The sequence below is a fragment of the Schistocerca cancellata genome, chromosome 1 (assembly GCF_023864275.1).
Source record: "Schistocerca cancellata isolate TAMUIC-IGC-003103 chromosome 1, iqSchCanc2.1, whole genome shotgun sequence".
Taxonomy (NCBI): Eukaryota; Metazoa; Arthropoda; class Insecta; order Orthoptera; family Acrididae; genus Schistocerca; species Schistocerca cancellata.
The window spans coordinates 1,216,370,433-1,216,398,006 of record NC_064626.1 but is presented as its reverse complement, the minus strand read 5'-3'; the positions used below and the strand labels follow the sequence as shown (position 1 = coordinate 1,216,398,006).

General features: G+C 42.4%; 1 protein-coding gene across 1 annotated transcript in view; it reads right to left on the bottom strand.

The window, feature by feature from the left end:
- Positions 1 to 866: 866 nt before the first annotated feature.
- The window catches only part of LOC126142373 (proline-rich protein 36-like), a gene marked incomplete at its 5' end in the record, with an annotated part of 138,157 nt that continues 111,449 nt past the window's right edge, over positions 867 to 27,574 (bottom strand). Inside the window, 11 exons of the mRNA XM_049915287.1 lie at positions 867 to 3,047; positions 4,745 to 4,895; positions 6,940 to 7,195; positions 9,951 to 9,983; positions 10,807 to 10,968; positions 11,280 to 11,479; positions 12,253 to 12,476; positions 14,730 to 14,888; positions 17,085 to 17,250; positions 17,373 to 17,451; positions 22,153 to 23,654. Coding sequence (XP_049771244.1) covers positions 2,147 to 3,047; positions 4,745 to 4,895; positions 6,940 to 7,195; positions 9,951 to 9,983; positions 10,807 to 10,968; positions 11,280 to 11,479; positions 12,253 to 12,476; positions 14,730 to 14,888; positions 17,085 to 17,250; positions 17,373 to 17,451; positions 22,153 to 23,654 — 3,833 coding nt within the window. The remainder of the gene's footprint in view (positions 3,048 to 4,744; positions 4,896 to 6,939; positions 7,196 to 9,950; positions 9,984 to 10,806; positions 10,969 to 11,279; positions 11,480 to 12,252; positions 12,477 to 14,729; positions 14,889 to 17,084; positions 17,251 to 17,372; positions 17,452 to 22,152; positions 23,655 to 27,574) is intronic.

The following is a 27,574-nucleotide window of genomic DNA, read 5'->3' as shown; positions in this document are numbered from 1 at the left end:
CAGTCTTTCTCTAGCTAGAATGCCCAAGACGAGACGAATAGACAACATAGTAGACAAAACACTACAAATCACTGATTTCCATGCATGTTGGTGAAGTACTACACTAAGCACTCCATCAAACCACCTCAAAGAAAAAATGCTGGAGACAGAAAGGAGAGGAGCAGAAAACAAAAAAGGAGAAGGAGAGAGAGAGAGAGAGAGATCAAATGAAAAAGAAATATATAAATTCTTCAGTGAACTATGACTTCATTTTTGTTTCTAATAAGCTTGTTAGGTAAATCCCTGATAACATACACCCCTCTTCTGAAGACAAAGTGTGCACACTCAGTAACATCAACTAGGTGTTTTCAAATAAGCAAAACACTCATTTATGATTTTTATCTGCAGCAAATGAATTAATTATTCACATTAAGTCCAATACATGTGCTGTTCCAATTTCTTTTAAGTACATCATTACCGCCCAGCAGAGAGAGAGAGAGAGAGAGAGAGAGAGAGAGAGAGAGAGAGAGAGTGAGTGTGTGTGTGTGTGTGTGTGTGTGTGTGTGTGTGTGTGTGTGTGTGTGCGTGCGTGTGTGTTTGTGTTTGTGTGTTTAGAAATGCCAATTGATAGTTCTCACTACTTAATTGCAGCTCTAAAGTAATTCTTGCATGCCACACTGCATGCAACACATTAGTCTTCATCGAATTTTATTCTGCTGTGCTAAACAACTACGACTGCTATCTTGTGATCTGAACTAACACAATAATCTTGAGACTGCCAATTATTGTTACTGAATTCTGCAACAAAAGAATGGAATTTTATCATTGCTATGAATGTTGAGGGAGAGGGGGGAAAAAATAAAAAAAAAATTATGGCTTTGAAACAGTTCTTTATGTTTCTAGTTAAAGAAACGCTATACATCATTTGACTGATCCCTTTACAAAGGATCACATTAAAAACTGCTCACTCAAAACCGCCGACTTCATCTGCGATTTGTCTACCAAAAAGAATTCTTTACAACGAATTAAAATTATCTACAAATATTTTGCTTTGACATACGTAAAAATTACAAGATGTTCACATCAATTCTAAGTCTTTTTTACAAGCATCGTTTGTTTAAAAAAAATACAACAACAACAAAGGGATAGTTTGGCCTCAGGAATTTTAAATTCCCTTCAAGAACACTGACGGCCCAAATTCCACGTTTCTCTTATCTCTGTACATTTTACAGGCATGTGAATTTACAAAATGCGAGAACACACGAAAATTATAATAATGGGCTTGCCACCCCACTTCACTTTCTAAGGACAAAGCATATTACCAATTATACTATGACAAATACACAGTCAGTATTTCTCAACTGTTTTCACCAAACACTTAGATAAAATTTGGCCACAGAAATTTTCAACTGCACACACTACTTGGACCACAGCCTCCATAAATGCTCTGTATTATAACTCTCGAGATTACAAAATGTTGCAGGACGACACGAGACATGGCAGCACCTATTGAAGCAACTAATAACTGATTTAACTTCATTTTATAAAGGTAAGTGAAATTCTGTTCTTAATGTTCCGAATCCATAGAATTTTATCTCATAAAATTACTCTGACAAGTTATTCTGAAAGACACATATTAAGTCATAAAGAAAAAAATAACTATTTCTTTGATCAAAAATATAATTGCCGAGATTGCTCACTCACTAAAAAAAGTATTTATTCTTCCTTATATTTAGAAAAACAATCACCGAATTCATAGTACGTCACATCTGCAAGATCCCTACCTCAGAAGAATCGGTCGGCAGAACATTATTTTTGCAAATCAAACTTTTGTCCCTTTATGTTACCTGAGGGGACGTATCCAATATCTACAACACAACATTATATTACTATTAAATTACACGCATACTCTCTTCTCGTAATAAAATAAATTAGCACTCAGACACAACTCAAGTTGTACAATGTCGCTCACATGTGATTTAACAATTTATACATGTCCTGTCGCAGCAATAAGACTGCGTAGGAAATGCTTGCATCAGCAGCCGACTGAATAAAGGAACCTATCTAGGGGTAAAAAAAAAACAACAACAAATGGAATAAAATACAAAAGGTACGGTAATAAATTAGAATGCCTCACTGCTGATACAATTGCTTCCTAAACACATTATCATCGTGACTGAGATGATTCTTCTTTTTTGTGCAGGTCTACGACATGGGGTGGCGGTGCAGCAGGGGAGCTCGGGCAAGCCACTTTGTGGGCCATGGTCGGCAGTGATGTCCGATGGTGCAAGTGATGATTGTTGGGGCTGGGTGCCTTTGCACGTTGGTGTGGCTGTGGGAAAGACTGGAACAGTTTTGCACGTTGCTGTTCCTCTTCTTCGGCACGGAAAGCGGCGGCCACGAGAGGATTGAAACGTAACTGAACAGGGTCAAAACGGTATGCACTGTCTCTGAAGGGATCAGCTGGTGGCCAGCCTGGAGGTACAGGCCCAGGAGCAAAATGTGGAGGTGCTATGGGTGGCGGGGGGCGCAACGACCCAGGCGGAGCGTGCCTCGCTGTCAGATAGTGGTAACCTGTCCTTCCCAAAAGTACTACATCGTCCTCTTTGGGTCGCGGCTCCTCCTTCACCCGTACAGCCTCTTCAGGTGCAGCACCAGCGGCAGATGTGCCGTTACGTATGGGAGATCTGTCGCGCACTACTGCCTGTTTGGCATGTTGTTGCTGCTGTTGATGTTGATGCTGTTGTTGCTGCTGTTGCTGCTGCTGCTGCTGTTGCTGCTGCTGTTGTAACAAACGCTCTCTTTCACGTTCCAGTTCACGTCGTTCCTTCTCGCGTCGCTCACGTTCCCTTTCCCGTTCAGCTTCCAACTTCCGCTGTTTCTCTCGTTCGCGCTGTTCTTCACGTTCCCTCTCTCTACGGCAGCGTTCCCTTTCACGTTCTCTTTCTTCCAATTCTGCTCTCCTCTCCAGCATGCTTGGTTCTGGTTTCAGACCCCATGGACCAGCAGCAGCTGCAGCTGCTGCTGCAGCTGCAGTTACTGGAAAACCAGCTGTTGTTCTCTGTAACCTGTAAGCAAACAGAAGGAGAAATAATTCCAAGTATTTTCCTTTTTTAAACATCTTTAAATGATAATAGAAAATACATGTATGTGTTGTAGAACGTGTTTGACACTAAGGATTCCAGTTGTTTCGTGACTACATATACTTACAGCAGTAAAACTGCATGAAGAGCCTCCTCTGTTTCTAACACTTATGTCTGAGCCTTAATTACTGGCTTCACACAATACAAGTAATGAACTGAACGAAACTGTACAGCTATGGAAGGAAAAATATACTAATGTTTGCAAAGCACAGGAATCATTGCTGACTTGGCAAAGGGCAATCTCCTGACCAAACAAAATTAGAAAGAAGGGGACAGTAAATCAAATGGAGAAATCTCTTCTACACGAAGAATGTCTTGGATTCTTCTCAACTAGAAAACAAGATAATATTGCTATAAGTGACGTCACTGTCGTGAGCTTGACAAAGAAGTTTTGTGACTGATGATAAAGGATCTCTCTCTCATTGTGCTTATGGGAAAATTAGGTGCACAGAAATTTTAAATTCACACAGAGAAAGAATGACTGGCCAGTCAAACATAGAACAAATGACATACAACACACGGTGACAAAACAAAATCATCAACATTTTCCTTTCTTAAAATTATGTAACATACACGCAGAAAATATTATGGATATTGAAACATACAATAGTAAATACTGTTTGGCGTACCATTACTGTCAAAGGAAAGTCTTTCTAAAGTATCCAGAGCATCCACTGAAGAGAGTAGCAAAAGAGGAAACTACCAAACAACAAGCTAATGGGATCACTTTATGAGCTAAATAGACCATATGAATAGTGTATGAACAACAAAAATGGCACCACTTTAGCAAATTATACTATTCATGCACTCGAATCAAACACAAAAGATTGGTGGTAGGAAGTTGATGAACTGCTGAGGTTATAGGAAGGAAACATGATCTTCAGTAAGAACATCAGAAGTAAAAACACACATGATGGACATAGTTCATGAAGCAGAGCATGAAAATATCTATGAAGTATTAATACAAGGGTAACAATAAAGCATAGTTAGAGATTTGTAAGAAAAAGTAATTTTTTCTCACTGGGGCTGCATTAACGACAGAGTCTGAAAGAAAACAGAAGAGATCTGACAACTAACGGTTTCATACCCTGCCCGGAAAAATAAAAACTATGAAAATTCTACTACAATTAATTACTGTTTCAATTAACAAGCAGACTAAGAGTAAGCAAATCAAAGAATTTACTACTAATACATAACAAATTTATTATCCCACAACCAAGGATTATGTAATTATTTGTGGACATTACATGACGCAGAACATCAACATATCTGTAAATACTGTTACAGAGTGCAATGCCAGATACTTCAAGGAACACATTACTTTCATTATGCGAACCTATACTATTCACTTCCTCTCATAATACTCACAACGAGACAAAATCACAACTTCTTTGTTACACTATTTGCACAATTAATTGGCCAATGGGGTGGGGGGTGGGAAGGGGGAGAAGCAAAGCTAACTCTGTACATCACTTTTTGTCAAAAAATGTAGAATGTAAGCAACATGTATTTCATGTGTAGAGGGCCTCTTGGTGCCAGAATAAAACTGAATCTAATGTTCTCTATCTTGTTTGAAGCAATTACTGATTCCACACAACCCCGCCAATGAACCAACTACTAACCTGCTCCAGTGATCGTGGACTGGTCCGAGAGCTCCAAGGGGTGGAAGATCTCTTGGAGGAGGAGGAAATACTGATGCCCCAAGTCCAGGAAATGCTGAGTTAGGACCAGCAAACGTAGCTGGATAGCGACCAAATGGAGATACACCACTCGCTGGAAACAAAAGTGTTGCATTCTTACAGATTACATAAATAAAGCACAAAAACAGTAATAAACTACAAACACAATGTATGTTCAAGAAACTTTTGAAAGAGAAATTCATTTCTCTATACCCCTAAATGTCCCAGTTCTTTTCCCCTTAGCTACTTTTTCCTCATTCACATCAAAACAAAGGCGTAACTATCCCGGCAGCTAGAATGTTTCTTTCTGTTAAGTTATAGCAGAGCTTTCCACTGTCAGCTTCAAAGCAAACAACCATGATTATCAGTAACATTTCGTTGCACTTGAGTCCTTACCACAGCATATACGAACTACTCTCCAATTTTCAGTTTTTCAATTTTTTCACAAAGTCTCTTTTCAGGTTAATACATACTTTCAAAATATACAGAATTAGAATGTAGAAACCTACACATTAATGAGATGCTTATATGTTACATTACTTAACCATGTAGTATTATAAAGTAGTCTGATGACAGAAATCTAATGTTTAGGGATTTATTTGAACACTCAACAAACAGCAGTCATCTACCCCACTTTTATTTACCTGTCAGTTACAATCAAAAGAAGCTATACAATTGTCAGACAGCAACCTTCCCTCCTTCACCTGTGTTTTGTTTACATTTCTGCATTACAACATATTTCAAAATGTTAAACCACTATCAAAAACTTTATGAAATAAAACTATATGTATCTCTCTTATCAAAATGTAAGATACTGGGGGTGGAAAAAAATATGGAAACACCACAAACACAACACATTACCATGCCTAATATTGTGCAGGAACACCTTTGTCTCTGAAATGATAAATGCAAATCCTGTATGGTTTGTAAGGGAATCTTACACCAATCTTCCTGCAAAATAGTGGCACGTTCATGCAACAATGATGGAGATGGATAACAACCTGCACCCTTCTCTCCAAAGTAGACCACAAAGGCTAAATAATCTTGAGATCTAATGACTGTGGTGCCAGGGGAAATGCAATAGTTCATCCTCAAGCTCACAAAACCAGTTCTGGATGATGCAAGCCATGTGAACAGGTCACACTCACAAAACCAGTCCAGGATTGTGCGACCCTTGTGAACGGGGCCCTTTCTTCTCAGAACACAGCACCACCACTGGAGAACAAATATTGTACCATGGGATGGACCTGATCAGCCAAAATGGTCACACAATCTTCGGCAGTAATGCAGCTTTGCGGAGTATTCATGGGGTATACAGAATAAAACGACATGGTTGCCCAAATCATCACTGAACACCCATCATTATTCACTCCTGGGAAATAAACTCAGCCAGGAGTTGGAAACACTGAGAAACAGGACTCATCGGACCAAATTACATTCTTGCATCACTCGGAAGTCCAGGTTTTATGACTCCGGCACCACATTTTCCTGTTACAGGCATTTCTACAATTCCCTCCTTCCCTTCATTATGTTTTGGTGCTGACAGGGTTCACAAATGTGACATTCATTTCCGCAGTGACATCTGCTGCTGGCATCCTCTTATTTTTCATCACAATCCTCTTCAATGACCGCCTGTCATGATAACTCAACATACAGTTTCATCAGTGTTGTGACTTGGTAGATAATGATTTTCCACTTTTCCTGTATGTGGTATAAATTTTTGTTACACTTCTAACATACTAGACACAGGAGTACCCACCATAAAAGCACCTGATGCTCACAACATATTGAGAACACTGCACAGGTGCCATTCATGATCAAATACAACAGTGCAACCTGTAGGCGTGGCGAGATCTGCATTTATGTTCAAGCATGCATTTCTCAAAGTTTGTCGGTATTTTTGTCCAGTCCCTAAATCTCTCGATTACTTGCCACAATTGTCATATTTATTTCAAATGAACATGTATGATAAGTAAAGTAAAACCAAATATCCAACTGACCATGATGAATTTTGATTCCAATATTTGCTGACTTGCTAGTCTACACTTTTTTTTTAATATCCAACCAATTTCAAAACTGATCTCTTGCTGTTTACAGGTATACAGCTCAATTCACATAGCTGTAGAATTTCAACATACCTAGATGTGAAGCAGGTGGATTAAGAAAAGTGGCCGGGTGAGGACCCGCATCAAAAGGCGGTGTTCTGTGGGTGGCAGCAAGTGTTGTTGCAAATGGAGGCAGGTCGTGAGGCCTCGTAGGTGGAAACAAATGGTTCGGTGGTCGCAGCAAGTCTGCCTTCCCTGCTCCAGCCTTTGCCTCGGCTTGCTGCTTCTGCTGGTGGTGGTATATTTCCCAGGCAATGCGAACATGCATTGCATTCCAACGTCCAGTTTTCTGCAACATCAGGCAATACATAAATACACAGCAATTATGCACAACTTACATTCTGCGCTGCTCTTACGAATCACTAATTGAAATCAACAAGTCACCAACTGTGTAATTTGTGGTCTCAAGAAAAGTAAGCAGTCACTGCTCCTGCTACTTCATATACAGTATGAAATCATAAAGCAGTAAAAACAGTAACACTTACTTCTCTTTTTTCCACAAGAAATGTGAGAACACATTCATCTGAGAACAACAACGGAAATAATTAAAAGTTAGATTCATTTCCTAAATCAGGCCTGGTCTAATGTTAAGCTTTTTACTGATAAAAAACAAAACAGTCCTCTTACATGTTTCCTAATTTGTTTACTGTTAACAAGAAACACAGAATCTCTCTTCACCTCTTGATTTAATCACTATAGGAAATATTTCTGATGTGAAATAATGACTTCAAGTTTTTTTAACTTGAAATGTGTTCTTTTATGGACATTTGTTGCAAATGTATTCACTTCTGCAGGCAAATTAAATATGAACCACTACTTTTCCAAACATGTCTATATCTTTGCAGAAATAATTATTTTAAAAAATCCCTAGATAAAATAATGTCATAAATCTCATTATCCAGACATAAAAGCTGTTAAGAGCCTAAAACTGAAAGCATTAAATCATGCACACATTTGTTGGTTGGTAAGTTCTCCTTCCACCCCAGTTACATTTTTCAGTGACAGTCGTGTAGTTTACATCAGCACGTACCAGCACAATTTCTGAATGCCTAATCCACGAGCACTTAAAGAAGATGTCTGTCGGGAGTCACAGATGCTTTAATACAGACAGACAGTGCTTCAAAATATCACGTATATTTTAATCTTCCAGTAAAAGCTTCTGCACTAACTAACCAGAAATTATTGTGCTGCATACATTAGTTTTATAAGTGAAACAAAATGATCAACTAACTAATAACAGACCTTTTCAGCCTGGTGAGTTAATAATACTATATTTCAAAATAGAGCAGTAGGGCATGATATATTACCCAGTTTCTGTCAAAATACCAATCACCCTAGGGTCATAATTACACAGAATCCTAAAATGAGTATTTTGATACACAGAATAAATGGCCAGAAATGAAAATTCCATGTGGTTATGAGGTGTTTAAAAAGCAACCATTTTGTAAACTGCTTATGTTTTGTAACAATGGCATCCTATCTTTTAAAACAAGTCACAATCACAAACTGTGACTACAGAACAATTTACCACTTCACAATTCAAGAATGGTTGTCAAAGATGGAGAATTACTTGTTAACCCCTTTACTTATTTTTTTCTTCAAATCATGTTCAAAAAATATTTGTTTTTATTAATGAGAAAGTCCTATAATGAATGACATTACTTATCGGCATGTAAAGATGGCTTTTGAAGTTACAAAATTTTGAAAACCCGAAGATTACTCGTGCACTGGACTTTAACTAAAATATCCTGAAATTTGAAGTCATTTTTTAGTTTATGCATAACTGCGAAGTCTAACGAAGTATTTCACAATGGTTTCCTGGGAAAATAAATCTTGGGAGGAGCTGGCTGGAGCACAGTGGATGTATTTATCTCACACCACTGGCAAGTACCTGTCACTCAGCTGACAAACTGTCATCACTTTTAGTCTCTAATGATGTAACATCACATTCTCCTTCACTTTCTGAGCCGTTAAATTCAATGTCAAGGTCAGTAATCCTTTTTGAAAGCATTGCCTAAACAACAATAGAGTCTGGAAGCACGCACTTTGTTGTCAGCTACTATCCAAACCTGCACACAGTATAGACAATATCTAGTGGCAACCACCTCTATCAAAATGCAACAGCCAGGCTGTAAATGTAGTACCAGATGCTCTCTAGTGGCCAAACATGTAAGTATCAGTGCTGAAATGGATGTAAGTGGAATTTTATTTTTTCGAGGGTGTCTTCTTATGTTGCTCAAGTATACTCATAATAAAAACAGTAACTCGGGGCATTCTGTTAATGGGGTTAAATGAACAGAAAGACACAATATCATGGTGCATCAATATGTACAGTCTGTGAAATTAAACTAATGCACAAAAGAAATTTATAGCCATGGACTGACACTATTGGGAAACTGGATCATTTGACTTACTGCTTGAGGTTCTTATCAGAGGATTGTTCGAACTTCAGAATTTGTTGGGACTGTGCGGGATCAAGAAAAGTTCAGAAACATCATACCATTAACTTGTCCATTAAATAAACCCTTCAAAGAATAAAATGTAGACAGCATTGTTAGAGAATCAATTACCCTGGTCACAATGTGTGCAGGGAGAAAGACAAATGGTTCCGAGTGCATGGTTCAGCTCCGTTAATGGATTATGTTTTACTGCAAGAACCGAGATTGGCTACCTTTACTATGGACAGCTGTTATAGCTAAAGTTTTTGTTGTAAGAGGTAAGTTGATTATGTCAAGAAAAATTTAAATATTAATTTCCGACCATTACTTTCTGATCTCAAAGTAACATTTGCATAATTATGACTCTAAAGGTTTAGAGACAACCCTTATAAACACAAGACTAAGACTAAGCGAATATTTGAACTCCAAGTTTGTGTATATCCTGTAATATAATGACCACTGCAATATTTATGTCAATAACCATTATTAGGAAATACTTGTGTGACAGCAGAGTGGCACTGCATGCATAGTTACAGGACTTGCTACTTTTAGGAAGAGGACGTGTAGAACAACTAACTACAGCTACATAAGCAGGTGAGCACCTACCACTGGCTTGGGTTTCGAGGGATCACCCATCTGCTGCGGAAAGAAAAGAAAACAAAGCATTACTTATTAGAACAGGGAAATGCATTCATGCAGTATGGACAGGTTTAAATATAATGTTACAGGATAATGGCACAATCACAGGTTTAGGGATCCATTTAGAGTTCATTTATTTTATAGAATTTATTAACATTGGCATAAATGTATGGTATTAACATAAGGATAACAGTTAAAATGTTTTATTAATGGAACCCACATAGACAAGCAATCATCTATGAGGGACATGCTATCAAATTTTTCACAGGTATGCAAACTACAGCAGTCAGCAAATACAAAAAGCATACAACACTGAATGATTAATGTGAAATGACATACAGCAGTGCTTAAGAGTATTTATTGTAGTACACAAATTCCATTATGTATTACAACATACTTGCATGTCTCCCCCTCTTTAAAAATGAATAAATAAGGGATGGTAGCTATTGAATAAATTCATCTTTGATTATTTTCAATTTAATAACTTCGTCTGTCTGGCAGTTCATTTTAGTGAGGGCATTGATAACTGGTTGCTGGTGACAATTACTTAAAGAAGAAGAAAAGTTTACAACTGAGAAACATCTATGACAGTAATTTTGACATATAATTTAAACATAGTTCTAATTTGCTTGGTTTTATTGAAGATGAATCTCTAGATATATTTCTCCATAAGCAGTGCTAGTCATGAGCTTGTCGAGAACCAACACAATATGGCAAAGCAGTAAGCCAAGCCACAGCATGATGACATAAATGGAGTATCACTGCATGCAGGTAATTTATTTAAGATTATATAAGATGCAAAACACACATATTAAGCATATACCTTTGGTGTGAATGTGGGAAGGTGACTGGGAGGTGCAAATGGTGTTGAACCTCCAAGGCTGGGATGTAACAGTCCCGGTGAGAAACCAGGGTAACTTGTCAGACCAAGGTTCTGACGGTAGAATGGCGAGTCGACACTCCCGAGCTTTGGAATATCCTTAAACTGAAACAGCCCAGATATTTAAAATACTGCATTTACTTTACCAAAAAGGGAAGTTAAGACAGTTAAAGGCAACAACAAACTGAAAAAAGGAATGACTTGTACACAATGTCATTATATCACCTTTTTGCGCCTTTTTTCAATAAAAAAGTATAAATTTTCAAACTAATGTAAACATTACAGAAGTAACTAGATCCAAGAAGCAGAAATAAGTATTTTTCTCATAACCAAAGTATAAATTTTCAAACTAATATGAACATAACGGAGGTAACTAGGCCAAAAAAGTTGAAATAACGTATCAACACGGGACTTACCAAAGGAGGTGGGAAGAGCGTGGGACCTGGGGGAGGAGGTGGCAACAGAGGTGCTGTTGTATGCTGATGAACATGTGTGTGCTGGTGTTGGTGATGATGCATCTCAGTTCGTAAATACGGTGGCGGACCTACGTTGAGAGATCTATCTTGTGATGCAAGAAACCTGTTGTCTAACTCTCGGCGCAAAAGATCTGCTTGATCTGTAAACAAAAACACGGAATTATAGTACTAAAAAGAAGCAGCAAACATACGAAACAAAAATGTAATGTAACACATTCTTGGTCAATCCAACGCGCACTCTGTAGGGGACACTTTTACATATGATGGAATTGGTCCCATTATTTACTTATTATTCACTGCCTGTCATTGCTATTCCCACTGTAATAACTTCAAAACTTGCACAATTATTCACAGATAATAAAATACACCCACTACATTATATAACACCAAAATCCAAGGACAAACAACTACATCTCACAAGCACCTGTGAAAATAATAAAAATACTGACTCCTTACAGCTGCTTTGCAATGTTTCCCTACCAAAAATAAACATAAAAAACAATAAAAGGTGCGGTGTGGAGCCATCTACATTCCATAAACAACCCGTGATGTACCAGAAGAAACTTCATCGCTTTTTAAATGGTGATCATGCAAGAAACACATCACATCAGTTCTAATTTTAAATTAAAAATTTTTCTGATATTCACATTTAGATGACTATTGTACCAATGAAATTTTTAATTCTACCTTAGACCATGTTTTCTCCGATAATAGATACTATTCACTAGGATATTACAGAAAAAAGAAGGAAAAAATGTTAACTGCTCGTATGCAAGAAATTGGAAATAAAGGACCTTACACTAACAGAGACAATGCAATATTATTTGTAACTGACCACATGCTTTGCATACTTTTGGTACTACAAATTAACAAATTTTGATAGCGTTAATGGCATCATTACGTGGACACTTACTTGACTGAAAGAGAGACTCTGCAGAAAATGGATTTGGGTTTGTTGTAACAGCTGGGAGACCTAAAGTAGCTGCAGATGCAGCAGCAGGAGGGAGAGGTGGTGCAAACATAGGAGGTGGAAAACCGTGTGTGGGAGGATGTAACGGATGAGCCGTTGCCAGTGGCACAGGGGGCGGAGTTGGTCTCGGCACCGTGCCTGCCGGGGACAGCTGAGGCCCGCTCGAACTGAAAAAAACAACAAAACAAGATTGGTGCATTAATTAACAAACACGATATGAAGTGGATAGACTCTTCTTATATAAATGACACTTTCCCACATGCATGTTTTTTAAAACAATATCTGAAGCAACAAAGATCAATCATATCTGTGATTATACACAGTGCTAATGCAAAGTTTCTGTCTGAGGGCGTTGCTGCAACATACGTGCTACGTAGCAGAACTCCAAGGCAGGTATATAAGCAAGTAATACTGGTGGTATTCATGTCTTTCCAATGTTTGTGCAGTGGAAATGTGAACTGTGATGATATTATTACCAAATGCATCCAAACAGGACCGACATACTGTTATTCAAATCTCGGCTGCCAAATGACAGACACAAGTAGATACCCATCGGAGACTGAAGAATACGTATGGGGCAGCTTGTCTGTGGAAAACCACTGTTGAGTAATGGTGTACTAAGATCAGTTCTCAGTACTGCTGCTTCAGGAAAACACAGGTACGCATATCACAAATGTTCTAACACAAAAGTTATATCAACTAAGGTGTTAGACACACTACCACCCATCCTAAAGTTCTGATATCCCCCCACACCATTATCTTGCCTTTGGTCCCCTAAAAACTGCCTGAAGAGGTTGACTATTCTGTTGGATGAGGATGTGCAGCAGGCAATTACAGACTTTTTCAAGCAGTAGGAGAAGGTGTTTTACCAAACTGGCATCTTCAACCTGGTGCATTGGTGCAATGATTGCTCTCTCGATTTTTTCCCGATCAGCATACTGATTCTGGACTGTGCAGCCTCCGAGAAACTTTTTGATTGCCCCTTGTATTTTTTTAAATTATGTGGAGGATTTAGAATTTATTTTTACGCTGAAATCTAATCGAGTCTTAATTCCTTTAAAGGTTTCATGTGCAAAACCAGTAAACTGCAAATTTAAAACACGTTTTCTCAGATTAACTGACTTAGCATGTACCATATTTGGCACAGCAACACACTGACAAAAAACAGACAGTGACATCAAACTGCTCACGAATTCTTAGTATTTGAGACACTAATCACTGCAGATATGGCAAAAAACAAGAGGATCATTTAAGTAATTACCAGGCATTATGTAAAGGCTAAGAGAGTCAAATCAAACACTCAACATGGGTAAGATGAATCTTCATAACTAAGTACCACATGAAGAGGAGACAGAATAAATGATGCAGGTAAAAGAAACAAAAAAAAATTAACCAGAATGGAAAAACCAGTAAAACAAATATGGTGAGCAAGGGAGTATACACCTGAACTAGTTACAACACAATTTTCATATTTGGTTGCTCAAGGAACCACGATCTTGGAAAGATTGACATTTTCTTGTATTCTCGATGTCACTGTTTGCTGCAAGAGTTATTGTATATACTAATCTATTTTCTATTGTGTTTTATTTTGGCTATTATTTGATTTCTAGTTCAGAAAAAAATTCAATTTAGACATTAAAACCATAAAACGTGTAAGGTAATTAAATCAAAGGAAATGTTTATCACATTCTACACTTAATTTTTGAGCAAGTAATTTTTTTTTTTTAACATTGCCGTATTTGTCTCTACATTTAAATTATTGAAAACTTTATCAACAGTATGCAATAATTTTGAGTAATCAGAATTTTGTTGGGCCATGACAAGAGTCAATGTGTCACTGAACTACGTTTACTGGTCAGACACTACTGCAAAATATTTAATGATCCAAACAGAGTCGGATACTGCTTTCTCCAAAGAGACTTGGTGTTCTCAGTATCACATACCAATTTATAAACTCTCGTCACTTGTAATGCATAGTGCTCTACTGTGTGACCAGCTTTCGGTACTCACACCTTGAAATCATTTAGGCCTGATGACAAGGCTACCAAGTACATCCCGCTATATTCCAACTCTCTGCATGTGGGGGCAGGGAGATCTGGAGATTGTAATGGCTACGGTGTAAGGCGAATTCAGCCTTCCCACCTGCCAGACATTTGGGAAATTAGAGCACAGTGACTACATATTGAGAGATGCTGATCCACTTTGTTCAAACAACTTTGGCTTACTTCCCATAAGCTACTGTACAATTCTTGTGAGAAAGAATATTACATTATGTCTTAATTCAACTGGACATCTCTATCTTTCTGTTCATTAATTGTCATTCACCTAATATTAAATACTGGCCAAAAACTGTTTATACAGTTACGGCTATACTAATATGAAGAGTGCTAACAATTACGACAGGAGTTGCAGAAACTCACCTGACCCAGGCTGGAGCCTTGGAGTAGGCAAGACTAGAAGACACTTGTGCAGCTGAGCTGAAGGGCGACGAGCTACACGAGGTGATAGCTATACTAGGGAGTGCTGCACCAGCACTCACCGGTGTGATGCTGCCGCGGCTCAGGCTGCTCACGTTGCTGCTGCAAGAAAACCACGGTATATCCATTAGTCGACTGAAAGAGGCCACCCCATACACGTACTTCATGACAATACGATTAAAATAACTTGTCAGCCGGCGTCTGTCATTTGCTACTACAATGTTTCTACAGCAGTTGTCACCTACTCTTCACATGACCAATTGTGCTAGCAAACAGACCACATTTGTTTCCAGCATTTATTGGTTGCAGTCTAACCGCCAGGAGGCAGGGCTCAGTGTTTCAACTGTTCAATGATACTTGTTCCGAGTGTGTAGGATAAGTGAAGTGAAACTTGGTTGTGGTGTGTGTATTGGCAACAGTCACATAAAGTTGTTGCAAGGTACAACGGCTGTTCAAAAAGTGACTAACTTTTATTTATAAACTCAGTGTTTATCCAGATACAATTTTTTGCCACTAGTCACCTTCCAGGTAGTTCCCTTGACCTTATAGCCACCTCTCCTAACGCTCCTGCCACTGCTGGAAGCATTGTTGCAAAGCCTCTTTTGGTCTTGTGCACAGCTGCTCCATCGAATTCTGCATGTCGTCTTCCATGTTCTGAAATCTGGACCCTTTCAGAGTCTTTTTTACAGTTCAGGGAAAAATTAGAAGTGCTAGGTCAGTGGAATAAAGGAGACTGAAAATCCACAGCTGTGTCGAGCCTGGCCAGGAAACTAAAGTGGGCGCATAAAGCTCACTGTCCACATATCCGGCTGTTTGCATCTCACTACTTCACAAAGGTGATGCAGAACGTCTCAGTAGTACTCCTTATTTGCTTCGATACCTTCTGGGGTGTATTTGTGATGTACCTCACCATTGTACTCAAAAAAGATGGTCAGCATGACTTTTACATTGCTGTGGATCTGCCTTGCTTTTTTTTAGCCTCAGGGATGACAGGTGCTTCCAATGCGATGACTGTGCCTTTGTTTCAGAGTTGTACTGATAAATCGATCTCCGAACAAAGATTCTTCAGCTCGGTCACTAGCAACCTTCGGCACAAATTTTGTTGAGAGCTTCTCGATGTCCAAATGTTCCATTAAAATGGAGTTAATAGATCCAATATCAATTTTAATCTCATCTTCAAGTTCTTCGATCATGATTCAGCTATACCGCATCACTAGGGTCCTTACGTGATAAATAACAACCTCATTTGTGGATGTTGAGGGCCTACCTGAATGTGCTACACTCTTCACTGATAAGCAGCTATCTTTGAAGCATTTGTACCCCTCTTTTAGCTGTGTGGTACCCATTGTTTCATCCTCAAACACTTCTTGAGCTTGCAGATTGTTTCAACTTGAGAATCGCCAAGCTTCAAACAAATTTTGATGCAATAACGTTATTTGACTTTTTATGTCATTTCGCCCACAGCACAAAATCCAATGACTACCACTTGCATTTGTTCACTTTTCAACAGCTAGCCAGCAACTGGTTTTTCCAGGTCACGAAAAAGAGCAGGCATCCCCATTACATATGCGTACAACCTCAGAGAGTCCATGTGCGCCAATACTATTGCTGGTTTTACATAAAAAAATAAGGTTGTAGTCTTTTTGAACATCCCTCATATGACTGGAGGAACTCAGTTCCAAGATGCCAACTAACAACTAATTTTAATCAGCCTATAGTTTAACAAATAAAAGAGTATCCAAAAATAAATGCTAACAATGCAAGTACAAAAACATCTACATACTCTTGTCTTCAGAAAGGAGTAAAGGCTTAATTGTAAAGATGCTAGATGGAAGCAAAATAAGGTGATAAGTATGGCACATTAAAGGAGTTATTTCTAACTTCTTGCTAATCAGCAAAATTCCATATAACCCACATGGAAAAGGAGCTACACTTGTAACCGCATAGCATAATTTTCAATTCAAGATACAGGCACAGAGGAAAAATGAGAAAATAAGATGGCGGAGTGCTGTAAAAATAAAACACTAAAAAGGAAATTGACTGGCTGCAGATTGTAAATATTGCAAGATGATGAGGAACACAGGAAAGGAAAATACAAAAATGAAGAGGAAAGAGAATAGAGTGGTATTAAAACCTAGTTAATGGGTAGACAACATACATTAACATTATTTATAGGAGGAGAAGGTGACAGTAGAAGGAAGAGAGGGAAAGGCAGAGGAATGAGAGATAAAGAGAAGGTGGGGTGAGGGGAAATGTTGCAAGTTTATGCAATTGCCAAACAAACAGAATGAACTCTACCTGTAGCTGTCCCTCTCTCGGTTTGGGCTGTGGCCTCGTGGCGAATGACTGCGACCTACAACAGGAGTCGTCAGAATATCACGGTGACTTGTGGTAGTTGTTGTTACCACTGCTGTAGCTGTTGCCACTGCTGGTGCTGTTGTTGTGGTGGCAATTGGAGCTGATGCTGAAACAAAGAACAGTAATATAAAATGAAGTTTGTGTGATGTGGAATTATAATAATGGAAGACTGAATGAGAAACAAAAGAAGAACAATGGTAAAAAAATAATACAAAGCAATGAACTCACCAGCAGTTACGGGTATTGAGGCAGCTATGCTATGATGCGGCACCTTGGAAGTAGCTGAGCAAGGTGATCTTGCTGCTCTCTGGAATAATAAATATAGCCATCAGTAAATGGTGTCAGGCACATTTACAGTCTGTGTGTGTGTGTGTGTGTGTGTGTGTGTGTGTGTGTGTGTGTTATATATATATACCTAAAAACAAAGATGATGTGACTTACCAAATGAAAGCGCTGGCAGGTCGACAGACACACAAACGAACGCAAACATACACACAAAATTCAAGCTTTCGCAACAAACTGTTGCCTCATCAGGAAAGAGGGAAGGAGAGGGAAAGACGAAAGGATGTGGGTTTTAAGGGAGAGGGTAAGGAGTCATTCCAGTCCCGGGAGCGGAAAGACTTACCTTAGGGGGAAAAAAAGGACGGGTATACACTCGCACACACACACATATCCATCCACACATATACAGACACAAGCAGACATATTTAAAGACAAAGAGTTTGGGCAGAGATGTCAGTCGAGGCAGAAGTGCAGAGGCAAAGACGTTGATGAATGACAGGTGAGATATGAGTGGCGGAAATTTGAAATTAGCGGAGATTGAGGCCTGGTGGATAACGGGAAGAGAGGATATATTGAAGAGCAAGTTCCCATCTCCGGAGTTCGGATAGGTTGGTGTTAGTAGGAAGTATCCAGATAACCCGGACGGTGTAACACTGCGCCAAGATGTGCTGGTCGTGCACCAAGGCATGTTTAGCCACAGGGTGATCCTCATTACCAACAAACACTGTCTGCCTGTGTCCATTCATGCGAATGGACAGTTTGTTGCTGGTCATTCCCACATAGAATGCATCACAGTGTAGGCAGGTCAGTTGGTAGATCACGTGGGTGCTTTCACACGTGGCTCTGCCTTTGATTGTGTACACCTTCCGGGTTACAGGACTGGAGTAGGTGGTGGTGGGAGGGTGCATGGGACAGGTTTTACACCGGGGGCGGTTACAAGGGTAGGAGCCAGAGGGTAGGGAAGGTGGTTTGGGGATTTCATAGGGATGAACTAAGAGGTTACGAAGGTTAGGTGGACGGCGGAAAGACACTCTTGGTGGAGTGGGGAGGATTTCATGAAGGATGGATCTCATTTCAGGGCAGGATTTGAGGAAGTCGTATCCCTGCTGGAGAGCCACATTCAGAATCTGATCCAGTCCCGGAAAGTATCCTGTCACAAGTGGGGCACTTTTGTGGTTCTTCTGTGAGAGGTTCTGGGTTTGAGAGGATGAGGAAGTGGCTCTGGTTATTTGCTTCTGTACCAGGTCGGGAGGGTAGTTGCGGGATGCGAAAGCTGTTGTCAGGTTGTTGGTGTAATGCTTCAGGGATTCCGGACTGGAGCAGATTCGTTTGCCACGAAGACCTAGGCTGTAGGGAAGGGACCGTTTGATGTGGAATGGGTGGCAGCTGTCGTAATGGAGGTACTGTTGCTTGTTGGTGGGTTTGATGTGGACGGACGTGTGAAGCTGGCCATTGGACAGGTGAAGGTCAACATCAAGGAAAGTGGCATGGGATTTGGAGTAGGACCAGGTGAATCTGATGGAACCAAAGGAGTTGAGGTTGGAGAGGAAATTCTGGAGTTCTTCTTCACTGTGAGTCCAGATCATGAAGATGTCATCAACAAATCTGTACCAAACTTTGGGTTGGCAGGCCTGGGTAACCAAGAAGGCTTCCTCTAAGCGACACATGAATAGGTTGGCGTACGAGGGGGCCATCCTGGTACCCATGGCTGTTCCCTTTAATTGTTGGTATGTCTGGTTTTCAAAAGTGAAGAAGTTGTGCTCATCAAAGACACCAACCACTTTCTTGAACGCCTGGAATCCTTACCCAATCCGTTACCCCCAGAAACCATCCTTGTAACCATTGATGCCACTTCCTTATACACAAATATTCTGCACATTGAGGGCCTCGCTGCTATGGAGCACTTCCTTTCACGCCGATCACCTGCCACCCTACCTAAAACCTCTTTCCTCATTACCTTAGCCAGCTTCATCCTGACTCACAACTTCTTCACTTTCAAAGGCCAGACACACCAACAATTAAAGGGAACAGCCATGGGTACCAGGATGGCCCCCTCGTATGCCAACCTATTTATGGGTCGCTTAGAGGAAGCCTTCTTGGTTACCCACGCCTGCCAACCCAAAGCTTGGTACAGATTTATTGATGACATCTTCATGATCTGGACTCACAGTGAAGAACTCCAGAATTTCCTCTCCATCCTGTGGTTCATGGTGTGGGTTCCTGTAGTCATGTCCTAGTTCATGAACCACGGGCAACGTATGAGTGGCCAAGTAAGTGGTCCCGACAGTCGGGATACCAGTTACTTCGGAATAAGGCTGGGCATCTCGGACATATTCTGAGTCGTGGTCACCTTTGTGCTCATACAGCAAAGACTACCAAATCCACCGGTTAGTCCCTCAGCCGTTAGGGGTAAAACCCAATGGGACTCGGGGCAAGTAAGGCTAGCAACCTGCTTCCCTGGTACTTTAAATATGATGCTGGCAACAATCAGAGCAAAATGCCTCGGACCTTTGGAGGTGACGGAGTCCCACCTCTAACTGACAAACCAGGGACTCCTAAGATACACAAATATTCTGCACGTCCAGGGCCTCGCTGCTATGGAGCACTTCCTTTCACGCCGATCACCTGCCACCCTAACTAAAACATCTTTCCTCATTACCTTAGCCAGCTTCATCCTGACCCACAACTTCTTCACTTTTGAAAACCAGACATACCAACAATTAAAGGGAACAGCCATGGGTACCAGGATGGCCCCCTCGTACGCCAACCTATTCTTGGGTCGCTTAGAGGAAGCCTTCTTGGTTACCCAGGCCTGCCAACCCAAAGTATGGTACAGATTTATTGATGACATCTTCATGATCTGGACTCACAGTGAAGAAGAACTCCAGAATTTCCTCTCCAACCTCAACTCCTTTGGTTCCATCAGATTCACCTGGTCCTACTCCAAATCCCATGCCACTTTCCTTGATGTTGACCTTCACCTGTCCAATGGCCAGCTTCACACGTCCGTCCACATCAAACCCACCAACAAGCAACAGTACCTCCATTACGACAGCTGCCACCCATTCCACATCAAACGGTCCCTTCCCTACAGCCTAGGTCTTCGTGGCAAACGAATCTGCTCCAGTCCGGAATCCCTGAAGCATTACACCAACAACCTGACAACAGCTTTCGCATCCCGCAACTACCCTCCCGACCTGGTACAGAAGCAAATAACCAGAGCCACTTCCTCATCCTCTCAAACCCAGAACCTCTCACAGAAGAACCATAAAAGTGCCCCACTTGTGACAGGATACTTTCCGGGACTGGATCAGATTCTGAATGTGGCTCTCCAGCAGGGATACGACTTCCTCAAATCCTGCCCTGAAATGAGATCCATCCTTCATGAAATCCTCCCCACTCCACCAAGAGTGTCTTTCCGCCGTCCACCTAACCTTCGTAACCTCTTAGTTCATCCCTATGAAATCCCCAAACCACCTTCCCTACCCTCTGGCTCCTACCCTTGTAACCGCCCTCGGTGTAAAACCTGTCCCATGCACCCTCCCACCACCACCTACTCCAGTCCTGTAACCCGGAAGGTGTACACAATCAAAGGCAGAGCCACGTGTGAAAGCACCCACGTGATCTACCAACTGACCTGCCTACACTGTGATGCATTCTATGTGGGAATGACCAGCAACAAACTGTCCATTCGCATGAATGGACACAGGCAGACAGTGTTTGTTGGTAATGAGGATCACCCTGTGGCTAAACATGCCTTGGTGCACGACCAGCACATCTTGGCGCAGTGTTACACCGTCCGGGTTATCTGGATACTTCCTACTAACACCAACCTATCCGAACTCCGGAGATGGGAACTTGCTCTGCAATATATCCTCTCTTCCCGTTATCCACCAGGCCTCAATCTCCGCTAATTTCAAATTTCCGCCACTCATATCTCACCTGTCATTCATCAACATCTTTGCCTCTGCACTTCTGCCTCGACTGACATCTCTGCCCAAACTCTTTGTCTTTAAATATGTCTGCTTGTGTCTGTATATGTGTGGATGGATATATGTGTGTGTGTGTGTGTGTGTGTGTGTGTGTGTGTGTGTGTGTGTGTGTGTGTGTGTGCGCGAGTGTATACCCGTCCTTTTTCCCCCTAAGGTAAGTCTTTCCGCTCCCGGGACTGGAATGACTCCTTACCCTCTCCCTTAAAACCCACATCCTTTCGTCTTTCCCTCTCCTTCCCTCTTTCCTGATGAGGCAACAGTTTGTTGCGAAAGCTTGAATTTTGTGTGTATGTTTGCGTGTCTGTCGACCTGCCAGCGCTTTCATTTGGTAAGTCACATCATCTTTGTTTTTAGGTATATTTTTCCTTCGTGGAATGTTTCCTTCTATTATAACCATATATATATATACATATATACAATAGCATCCAATAGAGATTCTTAGGCAAGGTACCACCAGTCTGATGCACTGATTATGGTCGCAACACATCTTTGGCAAGATTTTTTTTAACTACTTGGAAATCAATAGATGCTAAACTGCAAAGTACACTATTAGCTACTTCTTTTTTAAATTTTTACTAATAGTACAGAAACCGCCCTTCGTGGGTGTGCTCCCAAGATGCATTTCTTAATACTCTAGATCTCCCCTGTGTACTTCCACAGTCAAAACTTGCCTGTAATTAATGAAATTTAACTCGACATATTCAGAATTAGACAACAAGGGAGGGTTTACATACCGCATCTGCAGCGACCGCTGCAGCAGAGACTATGGCACGTGGCGAGGGTGGCGCCAAGTAGGGACTGTGCTGCAGCGACGACGCATAGGGCGCATACAGAGGATAGCCGGGATAGCCGGCCAGCGCAGAGGGCGGTGGAGGATGATACGCAGCTGCGGCGGCAGCAGCGTGGGCAGCAGCAGCACTCACAGGCACCGCAGGGTGGCCGTGGGCAGGCACGGGGGCCGGTCCGGGTCCCGGTCCCGGACCCGGAGCGACCGGTGCAGCAACAGTGGCAGCAGTGGGCCCCAGCGAACCCAACAGCGGCGGTCCCGCGACACCCGACAGGGCACCCACCGCCGTCGTGACGACGGGAAGTGCCGCCTGCGGCTGCGGAGGTGACAGAGCCGGACCGGGACCTCTGCCATTGGCGAGTACCGGCAGTGGCGCAGGAGCGACAGCCGAAGTCGGGGGCACCGCCGCCGTCGCGGGAGCGGAGGACAGTCCCGGAGCGGGTACCAGGCCGTGGTGGTGGTGGTGGTGCCCGTGGCCGTGTAGGTGGGTGTGGCCGTGGGGATGCCCGTGCCCCAGGCCGTGGGGATGGCCGTGGAGGTGGGCGTGCGCCAGAGACAGAGGATGGCCCACGTGCGCGTGCGGTCCACCCGGGATGACCGTGACACCGGCAGGAGACGGGCTGCGCACCGCCGCAGCCGTCGCCGTCGGTACGGGAGCACCGAGGGGGCCGTGGCAGGCGCCAGCCGTGGTAGCCGCGACGGGGACTGCCACGTGAGCAGACACCGGTACCGCAGCCGCGGCCACCGTGCCGGGCAGGCTCGAGGGCACCGCAGAGGGAGACGACACGGCCGCAGCCGAGGTCGCGACCACAGGCGTGTGCACGGCCTGCTGTGGCTGGTGCTGTGGTAGCTGCTGTTGCTGCTGCTGTTGTGGTGGTGGTGGTGGCTGCTGTTGCTGGTGGTGGTGCGGGTGCACTGGCGCAGGAGGTGGGAGAAGAGGGCTAGATAATCGTGGGGGCGGGGGCTGTTGGTGGGGTTGCTGCTGCTGCATTGGCAGTGGCAGTGCTTGCTGTGAATGCTGCTGGGCCTGTTGCTGCTGTTGTTGGTGTTGTTGCTGCTGTTGCTGTTGCTGCTGCTGTTGTTGTTGTTGCTGCTGCTGTTGCTGCTGCTGGAGAAGAGATGTTGGTGTTGCTGGCTGCTGCTGTTGTTGTTGCAGCTGCTGCTGCTGTGGATGTGGCGGCGACACTTGCATGGGCACCGGTGGCGGCTGGTGGTGCGGTTGTATGTGGAGCGGGTGGGACAGCGCAGACATGAGCGAAGCCGAGGCAACAGAGACGGCGGTGTTGGAGGCGGCAGCGGCGGCGGCGGCAGCGGCGACGATCGGAGTGGGGGTAGGAGTGGGGGTGGGCGACGGCGACGGGCTCGGGCTGCGGTGGGCACCTGCCCCCGGTGAGCCGGTGCCATTGTTGAGGGCCGCTGTGGGAGGTGGTGGGTTGCCCGGTAACTCATCTGCAACAGAAAAGAAATGTCGTCTCTGCATCTAATCCGATTACTGGAGATCGAATTTCAGAAGTTGGTTACTTGACTTCTATCGTGGAATAATGTTTACAGCAACAAAATAGGCCTACAGCATCTCCTAAAAAGACCTGGCAAGTATATATCTGAATGAGATGTCCAATGAAAAACCACAACTACTCTAGAAGTCTTTTCTTGTGCAATACTTCAGAATGTTACAACTTGCAAAACATATAGATAGCTCTGACGGCAAATCTATATCGATGGTTAAATTCGATGGTTTAAATGACATTATGGCCTCAGAAAGAAGATCTGACCGCATTATTACGTGTAACATTAATGACGGGTAATCAGCACTTTGGTAATGCGGGAAGTACGGGGCACACCTAGGCGTAACTACAGTAAGTAAGTTCCAGTGTATATAAGTTGAAATAGTAATGCAGAAATAAATACACAGGTACAGAATCAACTATACGAGACAGGCGCATCAACCTTGTCTTCGGGCTGACGACCACGACAATAACACAAACCTACCGACGATGGCTGTGCGTATGAACTCTGCACGTGACTGTGGGACACTGAGCGGTAGCTCACGGCGTCGACGTTTCTTGCCAGGAACGTTGCGACGGAGCGGCAGAGAATGCTAGCCGCGACCAGAAGGCAGCTTATTTCAGAGAGGAGAGCCAGACAGTCCCGGAGCCACCTCGCTCACCCTTTTTTGTCTGTTTTTCGGGACGCGCGGACGCCGGTGAGAGGCCGCGGTAATTGAGCGCCCGCTGCTAATTTGCTAACTAAACACGGAGCCTGGTAATTGCCCAAAAAAGGCTCGCGGGCAGCGAAGGCTGCAATCTGGCCGCCAATTTCCTATTAGCTTTCGGGTTGTGGAAGTCAAATCCGAAAGTCTCATCGACAGAAGTCGTAATGTTGCAATCTGCTGCAGTTAGTTAAGACATGTGACCAATATACACGAAAGAAGGAGCCCCTGAAGAAAATAGATTTAACAAGTAACTTTAGCTTCAAAGGTACCAAGAAAACATTTTGACCATTTGAAAATCCATCGTCTGTTTGTTAAAATGCCAATACTACCACATTTTAGTCTTTTTTTTCTTTAACTTATTAAGCTCCTATTTCTCAACCGTAACTGCTTCGTTCCAATCTTCTCCAGTTATCAACAACTCTCCTTTTCGTCCTCACAAAACCTCATTAAGTTCGCAATGAGGTACGCCACGACACACGGGGTTGTCACATACGAGATACAAACGAAGACAAAAAATACGCATCCTTACCTCACTTACTGGTATTTAAAATACTGCCAGAAATAGGATATCTGATTTTTTTAAACCGAGTTTTGTAGTGTAACTCGAGTCGCGTGAACTAACCCTGATGCAGCCAACCCCAGGCAATTAAGCGACGTACACACTAAGACAAAACAATGACACACCGCGAAGGAATTACCCGAATGGGACAGAAATCGATAGATGTGATGTATATCCCACAGACAAATGAAATTACAATTTTTAAAAATCTGGATCGTTTATTCAAGAAATAGAGCGTCACAAATTGAGAAAGTCAATAACGCGTTGGTCCACCTATGCCCTTTATGCAAGCAGCTATTCGGCTTGGCATTGACTGAAAACTTAACATCGTGATTGATGGTCACGAAATAGATGAAGCTAAGGAATTCTGTTACCTAGGCAGTTAAATAAATGCACGGAGTAAGGAGGACATCAGAAGCAGACTAGCAATGGCAAAAAGGGCATTCCTGACCAAGAGAAGTCTCCTAGTATCAAACATAGGTCTTAATTTGAAGAAGAAATTTCTGAGAATGTACGTCTGGAGTATAGCACTGTATGGTAGTGAAACATGGACCGTGGGAAAATCGGAACAGACGAGAATCGAAGCGTTTGAGATGTGGTGCTACAGACGAATGCTGAAAATTACGTGGACTGATAAGTTAAGGAATGAGGAAGTTCTGCGCAGAATCGAAGAGGAAAGGAATATGTGGAAAACACTGATAAGGAGAAGGTACATGATGAAAGGCCATCTGTTAAGACATGAGGGAATGACCTCCATGATTCTAGAGAGAGCTGTAGAAGGCAGTCAGATAATTGATGAAAGTGGGGAGTTCCGACCATAGAATGACCAGCAAGGCATTTAATTCCAAAGTTGCTTCTTCAACACGGTTATCGTCAGTACTATCGCCTTTCATGGAAAGGTCTGTTATATTCCTTTGTAATAACTTTGTGCGTGTGAAGTTATACCATAATTGGAAAGTTTCTCACGAATTGTGTTTGTTATAGTTATTGTGTAAATTGTCACGCACATACGGGAAGGATAAAACCAGGAAGTCTCGTGTGGCCAAAAAGACCGGAATCGACGACGCAAATGAAAGTTCTCTTTCGGACCCTCCAGCTACGGATCGCCGAGAAAGCGTTAATATGATTAGCACAGAAGTGTGTGTGTGTGTGTGTGTGTGTGTGTGTGTGTGTGTGTGTGTGAGAGAGAGAGAGAGAGAGAGAGAGAGAGAGATTCTTCTTCACGGTTCGCTAAGCGCGTTAACTACGCTGTTGACGGCAGAAAGTTTGCCCATCCACTTTTCTCCGACGATGCCTTCGAGGCACACTTTCTCGTCGCCGTCACTCTGACGGCGAAACCTGTAACTGCATATTCGCTCTGACCGTCAAACCTAAAACTGCGTATATCTAGTGGCGTCGTTCCGAAACGAGAAAGGATAGCCATTTTCTGTCGTGCCTGTTCGACTCCAAGATCATTTCAAGGGACACAAATTATCAACCAGTCAATACCACCAGTTTTCTAACACCGCCGGCTGCTCTGTGACATTGGGAAACAACTTACGAGTAATATGTACTTACGTGGTTAGTTCCCTGGGGGAGAAAACTGTTTTAATATCCCTGTTATTACACGCACCATCTATCCACTGTTCTCTCAACGAGTTACAATACACTAGTAAAAAATAACTGTTGCAGGAATTCTCGCCTTCTCTCCTGCCTGTCTGTCTCTAAGTAGGCGCTGTTTTTTTTTTTTTTCAAAATAAAAGTTGAACACTCGCAATTATCTGAAAATGCTACGAACTAAGTTCCTTTTTAATTACCGTTTTCTGCGTTTATGGCGGTTACTGCTTCGACATACCCCGCTCCTCATGCTCCCGGCGAAAAGCGTTCAACGTTTTGTCTGCGAAACGACTGAGCTTCCGGTGGCCGCAAATGCGGATGTGCGGAATAATAATCTAAGTTAGGAGCCAGTATCAGTATTGCCATTTTCATCTATCTGCATTACATGCGATCGGTAATAAAAATTATTGTTGGTTTAAACCGTAATTATTACCCATTTAGGATGGAGTGCTACGATTACTAGCTTTAATGTACAGTGTCCCGGAAACGGCGACACACATAACGCTCAGTGTAACAAATGAAATATGTTATGGGAAATGGGTTCAGCCACTACTCTCCAATAGCACCGAGGAGGCTGTTAGCCTACCTTCCCCACCACCAACAGTGTCACATGTCCTCACTTCGAAAAAGTTTGGAATTTAAACCTCGACAATGACTCAGTGACCGGTGATCAGAATGTTTACGCCACGTCGTCTCCTCCCGCAGCCCGCCAAATACTGGCAGTGAAAATTTCATCCACAGCCAGGATTCGAACCTGCTTACCTCTGAATCGCTGTCACCGCACAGGTTTGCGTTAGCGACGTCTGATGCGGAGGCTCGATCAAACATTTATCTTAAGTACCTTTACAGATTCACAATGCAACGCTTACTACATTGAGAAATACAGTACGTTAACGTGATTTAACATAATTGTGAATTAAGGGACACTTGATACATAAACTATACGAATAACAATATGTAGAGACCCCAGAAGTGTATGATTACAGGTACTTGTTTTATTCA